At 34.5% G+C, this 16,989-nt stretch overlaps 1 protein-coding gene across 1 annotated transcript; it reads left to right on the plus strand.

Moving 5' to 3' along the window:
• The first annotated feature begins 12,088 nt into the window (after positions 1 to 12,088).
• On the plus strand, positions 12,089 to 14,537 carry LOC116131640 (probable CCR4-associated factor 1 homolog 1). The gene is made up of 6 exons (XM_031417303.1): positions 12,089 to 12,161; positions 12,246 to 12,301; positions 12,837 to 13,033; positions 13,296 to 13,381; positions 13,790 to 13,958; positions 14,531 to 14,537. Exons 1-6 carry the CDS (start codon positions 12,089 to 12,091, stop codon positions 14,535 to 14,537), a joined length of 588 nt encoding a protein of 195 aa, XP_031273163.1.
• Positions 14,538 to 16,989: the final 2,452 nt, after the last annotated feature.

Below are 16,989 nucleotides of genomic sequence, written 5' to 3' on the forward strand. Positions count from 1 at the left end.
TCAACCCGTAGAGTGTCTTTTTCAACTTGTAGACTTTATTTTCATTCCCACTAACTAGAAAACCTTCAAGCTGTGAGACATACACTTCTTCTTCCAATTCACCATTCAAAAAGGCAGACTTAACATCAAATTGATAGATAGGCCAATTAAGTTGAGCAGCCAAGGTTAAAAAGGTTCTCACCGTTTCAAAGCATGCAACAGGGGAGAACATTTCTTCAAAATCAATTCCTTGTTATTGAGAATATCCCTTCACAACAGCCAAGCCTTGTGCTTCTGTATACTTCCATCTGCATGGCATTTAGTTTGATACACCCATTTGAGCCCAATGACATTTTTTTTTCTTCAGGCAAATTCTCCAAATCCCAAGTCTAATTTTTTTGAATTGCCAACAGCTCTTTTTCCATTGCATTACACCATTCTAACATTTTCACGGCTGCCTCAAAACATATAGGATCTAAAGCAAATAGAACAAATGTGTAGGTAGAGTCAGAGGATGAATCAAAATTTGTTAGTGTTGAACCATTGGTGGATCATCAAAATTTTCTGGAACTTGAATCTACTGCCTTTTATCTTCATTCCAGGCCCAACTTGCATCTTCATTAAACACCACATCCCTACTAATAATCATCTTGCCACTGACAAGATTACATAGTCTATATGCTTTGGATTGAGGACTATAGCCAATAAAAATGCATTTTTCAGATTTTTTATCAAGTTTTTTAGATTGTGATTTTATCAAAACATAAGCTATACAACCAAAAACCTTTAAATGACTTACCCGTGGCTTTCTACCTTTCCAAACTTCATATGGTGTTTAGTTCAAGATTGCTTCTGTAGGAGAAATATTAAGGATGTACACTGCAGTTGCAATTGCTTCCCCTCAAAAATTATCTGGAAGATTTTTTGCTTTCAACATACTTTTGGCCATTTCAACCACTGTCCAGTTCTTCCTTTCAGCAATACTGTTTTGCTTTGGTGTGTGTGGTGTAGTCAGTTCCCTGTGAATTCCATTTTCCTCACAAAAAACATTAAATTCAGTTAAAAGAAATTCACCTCCTTTATCTATACAAAATGTCTGAATGAAACATTTTTTTTTCTCAATAAGTGCTTTGAATTTCTTGAAATTATCAAAAGCTTTAGACTTGAATTTCAAGAAAAAAAAAAAAAAAAACCCAACTCATGCAACTAAAATCATCTATGATCAACAAAAAATATCTACTCCCACCAAAAGACTCAATAGTCATAGGCCCACATAAGTCAGCATGCAATAACTCAAGACAACTAGAAGCTCTCCAAGATTTTCTTAAACGAAAACTCTTTTTATTTTGCTTTTCATAGACACACCCTTCACAAAATTCAAGATTATCAATTCTAGGCAACCCAAAAACCATTTCTTTTTTACTCAACAATTTGAACACATTTATATTTAAGTGTCCATAATGCAAATGCCACAATTTAGCCTCACCACATCCTTTAGCAATCAAAGCAGAATCTTCAACAATTGAAACTTCAAGTGGAAACATTTTATTACTAGCCATTTTAACAGTAGCAATAATTTGGCCTTATTTTTTAATCCTTAATAACACACGACCCATGCATCATCAAACACAATACAATACCCACTAACCATTAATTGCCCAATACTCAGCAGGTTATGAGTCAAACTAGGAACAAATAATACATCAGGCAATAGTTTGACTTTACCATGGCCGATGGCTAGTGATGGAAATTGTACCTTTTCCTTCAACTTGAATCTGCTTATTATCTCCTAACCTCACTTCTAACTTTTTTGACTCATCAAGTTCCTTGAACAATGATCTTGTTCCCGTCATATGATTAGAACATCCACTGTCCAAGAACTAAACATCATTAGAGACTACATTATTACAAAAATGGGCCATGAAAAGCTTATTGTCTTCATCTGCCTTCTTTACGAAACTTGCTTGATTATTGGCATTCTTTTGCTTAGCCTAACAATCAGCTTCTTTGTGGCCAAGTTTGTTGCAATAGTGGCACCGAATTGAACTCTTATTCTGCTTGTATTCACCAGATTGTCCTCTTCCTCTACCTCAACCTCTGCCTCTGTCATGACCTCTACCACGAAAACCACTATAATTATTGCCTCTACCTTGTTTCTTCTCAGCGAAATTTTCGGCCTTACCCTTCTGAGATGACTCTGCCTTCACTTGAAATGCTTTTTCCTCATTTTTTTTCATGCAATCTATTCAGCCTTTCTTCATGAGCTTGCAAAGAACTCATTAATTCATCAAAAGAGAAATAAGATAAATCATGAGATTCCTCAATTGCAATAACCACATGTTCAAATTTTGGAGTGAGACTTCTTAAGATTTTTACAACTAGATTTCATCAGTGATTTTTTCACCATACGACTTCATTTTATTAACAATGGTAGACACACGAGACAAATAATCTTGCACATATTCATTATTTTGCATAAGCTAATTTTCAAAATTACGACGATTTGCAATTTTACCGTAATTACCTTTGTAGACCCTTGATATTCCTTCTTTAAAATCTTCCAAGCCTCCGTTGTAGTTTCTGCTACTGCAATTCTTAAAAAAATTGACTCATGTACCGCTTGTTGAATGAAGAACAAGGCTTTGGAGTCCCTTCTTGCGTTTAATTTTTTCTCTTCATCTAAAAGTGCTTCATCAGTCATCCTATGCTCAATCATGTTCCATAACTCTTGAGACTTGAACAAGGTTCTCATTTTGATGTTCCAAGACTCATACTTCTCACCATTGAAGATGGGTATGAGTGGCTATGTGGAGGTTGAAAGCCCATTTGTTGCCATCTAGATCTCTCACGTGTTTCACTATTTCTAACTTTTTTACATTTGCCCAGTCAAAGACCAAAGCCTTGCTCTGATACCACAAATGTTGGCTTTGATGGAGAAAGACGAAGTAGTGAATGGAAACAAGAGCAAAAATTATATAATAATACTTTTTAAGAGGAATTAAATGCTTCAACCAATACAATCATAAATGAGAAAAGACATTGCCTTTTATAGGCTTGTAGGCTACACACGTAGCCATGACTCCCATGACTCCCATGACTCCTAATTTTTCTAAGGGCATCTCCAACCCAACGCCAAAACATCAAAATGGTGTGAAAAATGTGCTCCAACTCAATGCCAAACATTACACCAAATTGGTGTAAGTGAACAGTGTCACTGCCAAATTTTGGCAGTGACACTATTCACTTACACTAATTTGGTGTGGCACTGTTCATATATTATAAAATATATTTTATTTTCTTATTTTTTGTTATTTGTATTTGTGTTAATTTGATTATTATTTATAATAATAAATTCATAATAATTATATAATTCAAAAAATGATGAAAAATAAAAAAATGATCGTAATATTGATGCATCGATTGAGAAGCAAATGGAAGCGCCAACTCCCGAAGTTAAAATTTTCGTAGATGAAAATGTCCGATTTCAAAATTTTCTTGTTTGACATAGACAAATCAAGGATACAGAGGCTCACTATGCTCTTCGAAATGCATTAATTGATCATTTGTGGAATGAATATACTAATTTGGAAAATTAAATTACTATCAATATGGAATTTTACTTTTATGTTGTTGTCGTAGTTGGCGTGATGGTATGGGTTTGATGGAGAGGAGGAGGAGCAAAGAATGGAAACAAAAGCAAAAAATATATAATAATACATTTTAAGAGGAATTAAATGCTTTAACCAATACAATCAAAATGAGGAAAAGACGTTGCCCTTTATAGGTATGAAAGATCCAAGTAATAATCCATCTCCAATACAACAATCACATAGCCAAAAAAAACAACACACAAAAACACAATCAAGAATAGACACAAGGTTTTTACCTTGGTTCACCTATCCAAGATTGGATAAACTACCTTCACGTTAAGCTCCAGAAAAATTGGGGCTTACTGCACTAATTAATCAAAAACTTACAGTTTACAAGAACAAAAACTCAATCTTTCACTCACTCAAACCAAAAAACACTTTGTAACTCTAATCTAGAGAAACTCTTCCTGGTATCTCTAATCTTTGGAGAGACAAACAAACCTCATAGAATGGCTAAGAACTAATCACTCACTGAAGCTACATTGATTTTGGACGAAAAATGAAAATCTAAGAGAGCAATAGCTTTCTCTTGAAAGAGAGAAGAAGACTAATGTGAAAATTTGCATTTGGGGTTGCTATATAACGTGACTTGAAGTGTAAATCTAGCCATTGGATCACTCTTGCCATCAACGCCAGCATTTCCCCAAGCAGCTAAAACAACAACGCACTACTTATCCCATGCGACATTATATCGAGGCTTCTATTTGATAATCTCCACCTTGAAGGCTTAGAATTCCCATCAATACAAAACCTTACTAGTGCAGCTTACCTTCAATATATCTTATCATAGCTCATTTTGTGGCCTATTTTATAAACAATGCTTGAACTTGGTAGTAGTAACAATTTTGGTAACTCAATTGACAGATTGTCTTCAGTCGCCACCTTTTTCAGATTAATCACTCCTCGTGCTACCATGTCTATGAAAAAATGGAATCGAACATCCACAGCTTGGTCCTCTCATGGTAGAAAGGATTTTACATCAAGTGTATTGCACTTTGGTTGTTAGAGTATTGTCAGAGTATATTGTCACCACACATCCATCAGTTCTACTTTTGACAGTATTCCTTGAAGCACAAAAGTTCCTTGAACACATCTACCACTGCTACATATTCTACCTCAGTTATGGATAGTGCTAAAATTGGTTGTAGCTGAGATTTCCAACTCACAACTTCCACCAAAAGTGAAGAAATAAGAGGTAGTGACTTCCTAGTATCCTGTCTCCGCAAAATCAGAATCTACATACCCCAAAAGATCAAGTGCATTACCTCCTTAAAATATTCCAAACCAACAGTGATGTACTATTAATAATCTCAACAACCATTTTAATGCAGACCAATGCTCAGTTCCAAGAAGACATAAACATACTAAGCAAGAAATAGCAAAGGACGTATCTGGTCTAGTACTAATCATAGCATACATATATGAAACTATTGCATTGAATAATGTACATTTTCCATTTTAATCAACTCAGAATTAGACTTTGGGCTTGAGATTTACTTAACATAAAGTGGTTAGCTAAGGCATAGATACCATCTTCGAACCAGACATCCATATTTAGTAACCAATTTTTGTAAGTATGACTCGACTGAATTTTATGTTCACAACCTCTCTGTTTTATTTATTACCATTCCTAGTATTTTCTTAGGAACAACTAAGTCCTTCATATCAAATAGCAACTAAGTTTCTGTTTTAAATCATCTATCCTAGACTTAGATTTGCTAATAAGTAACATATCATCAACATACATCAATAGATAAATTGGCATGTTATCACTCAATGCAAAATAGAAACAAATATCATAATTACTCCTCATAACCCAACACTCACTATAAAGGAATCAAACCTTTTATACTACTGCCTAGGTGACTGTTTTAGACATACAAAGACTTATGCAGTAAACATACATGATTTGGCATTTTTTAATCTACAAAACCAAGAGATTGGCACATGAAAATTCCTCCTCTAAGTTACCATGCAAAAATGTTGTTTTTACATCTAATTGCTCTAATTCTAAGTCTTGATGATCAATTAAAGATAGCATAAGTCTGATAGTTTTATACTAAATACCAGAGAGAAAATCTCTTAAAGTCTATGCCTTCTCTTTGGGTATAGCCCTAGCTACTAATCTAGCTTTATATCTAGGAGGATCGTGCACAGACATGCCATCTTTAAGTTTAAACAGCCACCTACAGTGTATTAGTATATGATCTTTGGGTTAGGGACCAAAGACCATATTCATTTACTTAAGTAAGTACATCTCTTCTTTCATGGCAGCCCACCATTTGTCTTTGTCCTTGGACCTATTGCTTCTTCAAAAGTATTAGGTTCTATCTCTGGACTTCAGTACGCAAACAAGCAGTGTATATTAAATCCACATAAGAATATCTTGCAGGTGGTCTAATATCCTTCTGCTTTTGTCCCTTGCTAGATGGTATTATTACAAGTCAACATGTTGATGTTACTCATCTCTTCAATTACATCTTAACGTATTGGGCAGGTTCAACGGGTTCTAGTGCGTTCAGTTTTAGGTTCAGGTTCAGTCTTGGAATATGGCAGATCAGTTTGACGTATGTGGCTCCACCTCAATGGAGAACATCTGTTAGACTTGGATTTTCTTCATGTTACTAGAGGTACTGTATCACTGTTAGCAAATTTGCATGGAAAAAACATTTTCATGAAGACCACATCCTACTAACTATGGTTTTACCCTTGGTAACTCTCTATCCACTGCTATACTCCTTGGTTCTTTCTTGGTATCTCCAGAAAACAACACTAATGGATCTAGGTTCTACTTGCCTTACTGTGTGTGCATAGGCAGCACACCCAAACACTCTCAAGTGGCTCAAGGCTAGCATCCTCCCGACCATTTCTATTCAAGGCACTTAAATTATGGCACTAGAGGGGCTCATATTCACTAAGTAGGCCGTAGTAGTCAAAACTTCTCCCCAAAAGGTTTTTGGTAATCTTGAAGTAAATAAGAGGCATCAACCTTTTCTAATAAGGTTCGCTCATCCTTTCAGCAACATATTTTGCTGAGGAGTCATTCTAGCAATCTTAGCCTAAGAATCCCTTGATCACTACAAAATGATCAAATTTAGCATTACACAATTCTAGGCTATTATCTATTAATGCCTTGACCTTTATCTATTTGATTCTCCACTAACAACTTCCAGCTCTTAAACTTAGCTAAGGCCTCATCTTTAGATTTCAGAAGGTAAACCCACACTTTCCTACTGAAATCACTACTATAGACATGAAATAACAACTTCCTCCATGAGACCTGACATTTTCAGGTCCCCATAGATCTGAAAGGAGGTATTCCAATCAGTTTGGGCAAGGTGAGTTACTTTTGTGAAACTCACCCTGTGTTGTTTACCCAACATGCAATTCTCACAAAAGTCAAGAGTAGTTGTAGTGTCCTTACCAAATAGTCCGTTGGTTAAGGATTTTCATCCCCTTTTGACTCATGTGGACCATTCTAAGGTGCCACTTTCTATCACGAAAGGTTAGTAGAAACAAGAGTAGAATTGAAACAGTCAAAATAATAGTTACCATAAAGAATATAAAGCCCATTCATTTCACACCTTTCAAGATAAGGTTGTTATTTCTATACACATTCAAACAACCATGTTCAGCCCTATAACAACAGCCAAACTATCTAGAGTTCCTAAGGAGATCATATCCTTGAGTTCATGATAAACCTAACCTTAGTCAGTTTATAGCTTCCATCATTCAAGTTAAGTATATCACCATCCCTTTCACTTCACAAGCATTGTTATTACCCATGAACATAGTCTCACGCTCACATGCTTCATAATCTTGAAAACATTTTCTATTAGACTCATGTGAAAAGAACATCCTAAGTTAATACCCAAACCTATACCAGTCTGACTTAGACACTATAAGACTTCAAACTCTTCAATGACCTGTTTGGTTGAGGTAAATTACTCTATATGTTTCCCTGTTTTCGGTTTTTAATCCACTCAAAGCAGTTTTTCTTTAAGTGGCCTGTTTTGTTATAATAAAAGCATTTTCTTGTTTCTCCTTTAAGCTATTATTCCCCTTTCCTTCTTCTATTCTTAGAACTAGGGTTATGCTTAATACCTTTACTAGGTTGACCAAACTCAATTTACCTTTACAAACAGTATATACCATTTCGTTTATGGACTTTCAGCTAATTCTCTAGCTTAAACCAGCTTAATTAGATCCAGCTAGGTACTGTACCAGTCTACTGCAAAACATTCTTAACTACTGATACTCTTAGTTATTAAATTTAACAATATCATTACAAGACCGGTGTCACTAATTCTTGGTTTGTACCTTTTAGTATCAAGTCATTTTAAGGAATTCATCTAAACTATCACCAAAGACTTAGAACTATCCATTTTACTTGAGAACAAAACACCCTTTAAAAATGCAAGATTTGGTGCAAATTGCAAACAATATAGTGTCGAGTTTACCCCATAGTGCAAGAGAAGTCTCCAAGCCATCTACATTCCTTGAACATTATCAGAGAGGTTCATCACGATCAGATTATACGTTTCCTCATCTATTTCTGCCTTTTCTTTAATTTTTCTTCTTGCCATTTCTTCGCATTCTTTTCTATGCAACAAAACCTTGTTGTGGGAAAGCAGCACTTTCATCTTCTTCTTGCTATTGAAGTCGACTTTGTCGTCATATTGTGTAATCCCCATCCGTGTGGTAGACATGTGTGAATTTGGTAAAGAATATCAAGAATTTACCTAACTACTTAAATAAAAATTGATCTCTAATTTCGGAGAATTGACAACTCAATTTGACAAGATTAATGACTCTAGAGTACAACACGACGGTTAGACACAAAACCCCCAAATTTCAACAAACCCTAGATTTCGAGAAACCTACCTAACTGAACGATAACACCTCAAATTTCAGATCTAAAAATTTAGAGTAATAAGAGACTAATCAATCAAGAAACCCCTAATTTTTTATGAACCCTAGATTTCAAGAAACCTACAAATCGAAGAAAAATGAAGAACCCTAGAGATTCTAGCTTGTACCACTGTAAAGATCCAAGCCTAATAATCAATCTCCAATATCAATCAATCACACAGCCAAAACAACCCACACAAAAACACAATCAAGAACACACAAGGTTTTTACCATGGTTACCTACCAAGATTGGAAAACTACATCTACGTTGAGCTCCAGAATATTGGAACTCACTGCACTAATTAATCAAGACTTATAGTTTACAAGAACAAAGATCATCAATCTTCCACTCATTCACAACAAAACTCACTTTGTAACTCCTAATTAGAGAACTCTTCCTGGTATCTCTAATCTTGAGAGAACAAACAACCCTCATAGAATGACTAAGAACTAATCACTCACGCACTGAAGCTACACTGATTTTGGACTGAAAAATGAAAAATTAAGAGAGCACTAGCTTTCACTCGAAAGAGAGAAGAAGACTAATGTAAAAATCTGTATTTTGGGGTTGCTTATAAACGTTGACTAAGTGTAAATTCAGCCATTGGATCACTCTTGCCATCAACGACCAGCATTCTCCAAGCAGTTTAAAATGGCAGCGCCATACTTCCCATGCGACACTGTATCAAGGCTTCATATTTAACAGGCACATATGTAGCCATGATTCCTATTTTTCTAAAGCACTGCAAAAGGGTGCATTTGTTTAGGGAATGTTGGATTACTGGAAAGTTAGATTACCATGAAGATTATTGGAAATCTTTAGGAAAATATGTTTGGTTAGTTAGAATAAATGGTGGGTTTGTTATATTAATATTGTTGGCTGGGAGGCATAAATTGGTGGGTATGTTTTTAAATTACTAAATGCCCTCTTTTTTAATATTAATATAATATTATTTTTATTATTAATTTTTGAATATTTTTTAACCCTAACATTTCAAATTTAGGTAAAACACCCCACTATAAAAAACTTTAATTTATATAAAAAACACCCCCACCACCCCAAGCCACTGCCTACCACTACCATCCGTCGTTGGAAGTCGCCATGAGGAGTTGAGAAACACCGAGGGCTCCGATATGGCCGTTTCTAACCATATTGATGGTTCAAAATGCCATATCAAAGTAGATCTGGCCGTTCTTAGCTATCATAGTGACTCCAAATGACTTTCGGCAGCGGTCGGCGGTGGTTTGGCTTGACAGTAAGTGGCAACAGGTGTGGTGGGGTGGGTGTGGGTGGGTGGTTGCATTTGTTTTGAATTTAAGGGTAATTTTGTCCGAAAAGTTAATTAATTAGGGTGAAATAGTAAAGCCAGATTTGTAAATTAATTTAAAATAAGGATTATTGTCCTAAAATATTCATTAATAATGAGTAGAATTGTATCAAAAACAAGATTACCTTAATAATCTACAATACCTAAGAAAATGGAGGGTATCAGGTTACCTCCAATATTACCAACGGTAACTACTATTGGTATTGAAAGATTACCAGAATATTATATACTTGACAATCAAATGCGATAACCAAGTAATATAACATGACATAGCCCAATAATCCTATATAACCCCCAACAAACGCCCCCAAAATAGTTACTTGCACCCTACTTCAATCATCACATCACCTAAAATAGCCTAAACATTGAGACTCGTTCAACTCCAACAAAAGACTTATTTGCCCTTAAAGACTTTGAATCACTTTTTAATACTCCCCTTTGATTCAAATCTGCAAACACCCATGGTAATATGAAGTAATCATGCTTGCTGAGAGACAGACTTGGTCAGAATGTCTACGACCTGTTTATTTGTATCACAAGCCTTTAATGAAATCATTCCATTTGTTACTAGACTTCAAATAAAGTGAAACAGAGGTCAATATTTTGGTTCTACTGTGGAGATGGATTTTGTTTGTTGTTGCAATAGGCTCTGTTGTCACAAAAGATTCTGTTGGCCAGCTTACTATTGATGAAAATCAACAAGAAGTCTTCTTAACCATACTGCTTGACCATATTAAATCTCTTTAAAAAACAATTATTTTTTTTTGTGAAATAAATTCCATCTACATTTTGTTTCACCTTAGGGCCAAGAAAATAATGCAATAGACTTAAATTTGACATCTCAAATTTCTTCATCAGCAAGATTTAAATTCAACAACAATAGACTCACATGATCCCATATATTATATCATCAACATAAAGACACGCCGCCAAAAAGTCATTTTTACCTTCTTCTTCAAATAAAGAGTTGCTTATTGCTCCTCATTTCAAATCTATTTTCTTTGAAATAGGAGTCAATTTTTGCATACCATGCTTGGGAGCTTACGTCAACCCGTAGAGTGTCTTTTTCAACTTGTAGACTTTATTTTCATTCCCACTAACTAGAAAACCTTCAAGCTGTGAGACATACACTTCTTCTTCCAATTCACCATTCAAAAGGCAGACTTAACATCAAATTGATAGTAGGCCATTAAGTTGAGCAGCCAGGTTAAAAAGGTTTCACCGTTTCAAAGCATGCAACAGGGGAGAACATTTCTTCAAAATCAATTCCTGTTATTGAGAATATCCCTTCACAACAGCCAAGCCTGTGCTTCTGTATACTTCCATCTGCATGGCATTTAGTTTGATACACCCTTTGAGCCAATGACATTTTTTTTCTTCAGGCAAATTCTCCAAATCCCAAGTCTAATTTTTTGAATTGCCAACAGCTCTTTTCCATTGCATTACACCATTCTAACATTTTCACGGCTGCCTCAAAACATATAGGATCTAAAGCAAATAGAACAAATGTGTAGGTAGAGTCAGAGGAGAATCAAAATTTGTTAGTGTTGAACCATTGGTGGATCATCAAAATTTTCTGGAACTTGAATATAGCCTTTTATCTTCATCCAGGCCCACTTGCATCTTCATTAAACACCACATCCCTACTAATAATCATCTTGCCATGACAAGATTACATAGTCTATATGCTTTGGATTGAGGACTATAGCCAATAAAAATGCATTTTCAGATTTTTATTCAAGTTTTTTAGATTGTGATTTTATCAAAACATAAGCTATACAACCAAAACCTTTAAATGACTTACCGTGGCTTTCTACCTTTCCAAACTCATATGGTGTTTAGTTCAAGATTGCTTCTGTAGGAGAAATAATAAGGATGTACACTGCAGTTGCAATTGCTTCCCCTCAAAATTATCTGAAGATTTTGCTTCAACATACTTTTGGCCATTCAACAACTGTCCAGTTCTTCCTTTCAGCAATACTGTTTTGCTTGGTGGTGTGTGGTGTAGTCCGTTCCCTGTGAATTCCATTTTCCTCACAAAAAACATTAAATTCAGTTAAAGAAATTCACTCCTTATCTATACAAAATGTCTGAATGAAACATTTTTTTTTCTCAATAAGTGGCTTTGAAATTCTTGAAGATATATCAAGGCTTAGACGTAGAATGTCTTCCCCACTCCAGAGGAAAACAAATGAAAAAAAAAATAAAAAAAACCTGTTAATGTTGTCAGAGGAGGAGGGTTTGGAAGAAGAGAAGATTGATGTACGCGGGAAACGTTTGGATGAAGGGAAAGGTTGATGGCATCCATTTGAAGAAAAGAAAAGAAGGGTTTTGGAGTTGGAGTTATGGAGCTTTAAGTTTGGTGATAAAAAATTAGAGGAGAAGCAGAAGCTAGCAGCCATAGCCATTGTTGTTGGAGTTCATAAGGAAGCGGTGCAGAGAGCAAGTTGTTGATGGGGTTGGACATAAGATGACACTAGATGTCGAAAAGACAATTCTATTTAGGGCCTTCACTTTAAACCCACTAACATTTTCCTAAAACTTACAAACACTCTCAAATAATGGTATTTATGTTTAACCCTTACCGTCAGGACTTTTACCATTTTACATGGGATATAGGGTATAAAGTAAAAGTCTGACGAACTCAACCTATTTTCTAGGAAACCTCCTTATCCTTGTCGAATTAGGAAAGCATTGGATTTTTATTATAAATGTTGTAAGCTACTAAGCTGGCCAATACAATTTCTTTTATCTTTTCTTCTTTCTTTCTCTCTTCTCTTTTTTCCTTGTCATTCTTTCTTTGAAAGTAATTATCATGGAGATCACACAAGTTTGGAGAAGTAATTTTCATCAACAGATTTCTTCTTTCGATGGTACACTGCATCGATTTAGAGTAATTTGTTTGGACACTGAGTTTCTTGGCTTTCTTTGCAACACACCAAGACATTCCCCTAATCATATCCGTTAGCATGATCTCAGGTATAATGTAGACAATACCAAGATCATTCAACTTGGTATCACGTTATCGGATGAAGACGGCAATGTGGGCGGTACTTGGGAGTTTAATTTCTCAGACTTTGACATGGAGAAAGACTCTTACATGGAGACATCCATTCAACTTCTTGAAACGCATGGACTTGACTTAAATAAAATTAAGAAGAATGGGTTTCCCTTGAACATATTTATGCCTAGATTTTTTAGCAGTTTTGTGGAAGCATAACCCTAGTCTCTTCAAATGAGTTACCTTTCATGGTTTATATGATTTTGCGTACATGCTTAAATTGTTAACTAATAATCATCTTTTGCCAAGAACAGATAAAGCATTTGATGAGATGGTTGCTGCTTATTTTCTCGACATTAAAGTTGTGGAGTGTTATGCCTAAAAAGTCACACCTATGTCAACTCATTTAATGTCTTCTTGTACCAGTTGTCAAGCCCATATCTCCAAAGATATTCTGACCAACTATATCTCCTTTCAAGAGATGCATGGAGGAGAGCCTTCCATGTGTCAAGGCAACTTGCAAACACTCATTACATTGAGTGTTTGGGTGAATAAATGGGCATTTCTCTTCACGAAGAGGGAGGCTGGGCGGAGATTGGAGTTTCATTTTCATTCTCTGTAAACACTGTATTTCTTCATCTTTGTATGCCTTACAAGCAAAATCATAGAAATAGTCAGAGATCAATAAAATAACAGTGGATGTAGGAGTCGCTTGTTGCATCCGAACCACTATAAAAACCCCTCTTGCCAATCTTTTATTTATTTTTCTGCAAAATATATAATCTCAGCTCCATATTTAAATCTCATGGATCCATCACGTGTGTCTCCTGAGTCAGCTCAGCGTTTCCCACGTGCGAGTCGTTGGCGTCCAAAATCAAGCATCAACATGGAGAGACACTACGAAGGGCTACTAACGGCAGAGGTAAGGTTATCTAAACTTGCCAAGGTGTTAGAAATCAAGAGGATAGGTGAACCTCACAACGCGGGTTCAGATAATTTTTTAACAGCGACTATATATGCGAGAATGACAAAGTGTTGTGGGTTTAAAGTAGAAGTTTTTGATGGATTTCTTTATGGCATGAAGACAAGGTTCAAAAGGGCTGCAGCTAAAATTATAGTCCCACGTTTTAGTCAACCAATATTGCTTCATGGACCACCAATGGTTCCCTATTATGGCGGACCATTTGAATATCATCATTCTCTTGGTGTTTTTGTTCCCATTCCTATGCAATTAACACCTCATTGGTGTAATATTTATAATAGTATTTACTTAAATAAATTTTGGTTTGTTTTTCGGATTAATTTTGTCTTTTTATATTGATATTAAACATTTTATTCAATCTTAAATTGCTTCACATCCCTGCATAAATTAAATGGGTTCATAAATTGCACGTTCATATCCGCGATTCTATTCATCAAACTGGTTTTACAGTGGTGTGTAATCTGGAATTCGCATTTAGAGTAAGGTAAATAATTCATAATTAATTCCTGGCTAGACAAGTGGATTTAAAAGTAAATCAAATGGGAAACCAATATATAGAATAAAATATATCAGTTTTTAGTGATCTAATTTAAGAAAAAAATGCAGATTTTTTTTAAAACTGGCAAGAAATTACAATGTTTATAATGGTTCTGAAAGTTGTTATTGTATTCTTCTCTAGCTATTAAACAACGAATTAAAATTCATTCTCTTCTTCAATATATAAAACAAATAGGCTGAATAAAACAAATTGGTTAGGTATTATACCATATACTAGTTGAAAGTCCCGCGTGTTGCATGGGTTGCTTATGATATTGGTTTTGACACCACGTTTGTTTAAATAATTGGATTTTTTAATTGGTTGATGTCTACTATTGAGGTACATATATTGTATAGGTCCATCAAATTAAATATTTTAATTATATATAGTTTTACATTATGATTTTATTATGTGGGGTCGTTTTTTAATGTCAAAATGTATTGTTTTAAAATGATGTCATTTCATACATTGTTTTAAATAACTTGTCATTTCTTTTAAGTGTGGTTCAACCACAATTAGAAGGGCTTATAGTTATCCAAATTCATCGTATAATATATCAACTTAAAGCCCTGTCTGCCTAGTTTTCAAAAATTCAAAACCACTCATCAATTGAATTTTTATTGAACAAGTTATGACTCATTTATTACTGACTGTTCAATGGAAATTGAGAAAAAGGGGAAACCAAATTGTGTGTGATAATAAAATGAATGATTCGACAGAGGGTACACAATTATCCAAATTTAGCGTATAGTATATGAAAATAAAGGTCTGTCTGTCTAGTTTTCAAATATTCAAATCCCTCATTAATTGGATTTTTATTGAGTAAGTTATGACCCATTTACTACTGACTATTCAATAAGAACCGAGAAACAGGGGAAACCAAAATGTTTGTGATGATAAAATAAATGGTTCAATAGGGGGTCTAAAATTATCCAAATTCATTGTATAATATATCAAATTAAAGTCTTGTTTGTCTATTTTTAAAATACTCAAACCGTTCATAATTTGGAGTTTTATTGAACAAGTTATAGCAGATTTAATACTGACTGTTCAGTGGAAATAGAGAACTGGAGAAACCAAAATGTCTGTGATGATAAAATGAATGGTTTGGTAATAGGTCTACAGTTATCCAAATTCAACGTATAATATAATTAAAGCCCTATTTGTCTAGTTTCCAAAGATTCAAATTGTTTGTCAATTGGATTTTTATTAAACAAGTTATGGTCAATGTACTACTGACTGTTTAGTGGAAATTGAGAAACGGAGGAAACCATAATGTGTGTGATGATAAAATGAATGGTTTGTTAGGGGATCTACAGTTATCCAAATTTAGTGTATAATATATTCAATTAAATCCCTATCTGTCTAGTTTCCAAATATTCAAACTATTCGTCAATTGGATTTTTATTGAGAAAGTTATGGTCAATTTACTACTGATTGTTCAATGGAAACTGAGAAATGAGGAAAACCAAAATGTGTGTGATGATAAAATAAACGGTTTGGCAAGGGGTCTACAATTATCCAAATTCAGTGTATAATATATCAAATTAAAGCCCTGTTTGACTAGTTTTGAAATATTCAAACAGTTTGTCAATTGGATTTTTATCGAGAAAATTATGACCAATTTACTACTGACTATTCAATGAAAACCGAGAAACGAGGGAAATCAAAATGTGTGTGATGATAAAATGAATGGTTCGGCAAAGGTTCTAAAGTTATCCAAATTAAGCATATAATATATCAAATTAAATCCATATCTGTCTAGTTTCCTAATATTCAAACTGTTTGTCAATTGGATCTTTATTGAGCAAGTTATAGCAAATTTACTACTCACTGTTCACTGGAAATCAAGAAACAGAGAAACCAAAATGTGTGTAAGGATAAAATGAATGGTTCAGCAGTGGGTCTACAGTTAGCCAAATTCAACGTATAATACATCCAATCAAACCTTGTCTGTCTAGTTTCCAAATATTCAAACCGTTCGTCAATTAAATTTTTATTGAGCAGGTTATGGTCAATTTACTATTGACTATACAGTGGAAACTGAGAAATGAGGGAAACTGGAATGTGTGTGATGATAAAATGAATGGTTCAACAATGGGTCTACAACTATCCAAATTCAGCATAGAATATATCAGACTAGAGCCCTCTCTATCTAGTTTCCAAAGATTCATACTGTTCCTCAATTGGGTATTTATTAAGAAAGTTATGGCCAATTTACTATTGACTGTTCAGTGAAAACCGAAAAACGGGGGAAACTGAAATGTGTGTGATGATAAAATGAATGGTTTGGCAGGAGGTCTAAGTTATCCAAATTCAGCATATAATATATAAAATTAAATCCTTGTCTATCTGGTTTCCAAATATTTAAACCGTTTGTCAATTGGATATTTATTGAGCAACTTATAGCAGATTTACTATTGACTATTCAGTGGAAATTGAGAAGCGGGGAAACCGAAATGTGTATGATGATAAAATAAATGGTTCAGAAGTAGGTCTACAGTTATCCAAATTCAATTTATTATATATCAAATTAAAGCTCTGTTTGTTTAGTTTCCAAATATTCAAACCATTCATTAATTGGATTTTAATTAATCAAG

Source organism: Pistacia vera, unplaced genomic scaffold (genome assembly GCF_008641045.1).
Source record: "Pistacia vera cultivar Batoury unplaced genomic scaffold, PisVer_v2 Contig235, whole genome shotgun sequence".
NCBI lineage: Eukaryota > Viridiplantae > Streptophyta > Magnoliopsida > Sapindales > Anacardiaceae > Pistacia > Pistacia vera.

What these genes read in the sequence shown, in the direction of transcription:
- LOC116131640 (XM_031417303.1), top strand. Translation starts at nt 12,089, where the DNA reads ATGTTGTCAGAGGAGGAGGGTTTGGAAGAAGAGAAGATTGATGTACGC. An exon ending in TTGGAGTTCATAAGGAAGCG is followed by an intron (nt 12,302 to 12,836) that starts GTGCAGAGAGCA and finishes CATATCCGTTAG; the next exon opens with CATGATCTCAGGTATAATGT. An exon ending in AATAAAATTAAGAAGAATGG is followed by an intron (nt 13,034 to 13,295) that starts GTTTCCCTTGAA and finishes TTCTTGTACCAG; the next exon opens with TTGTCAAGCCCATATCTCCA.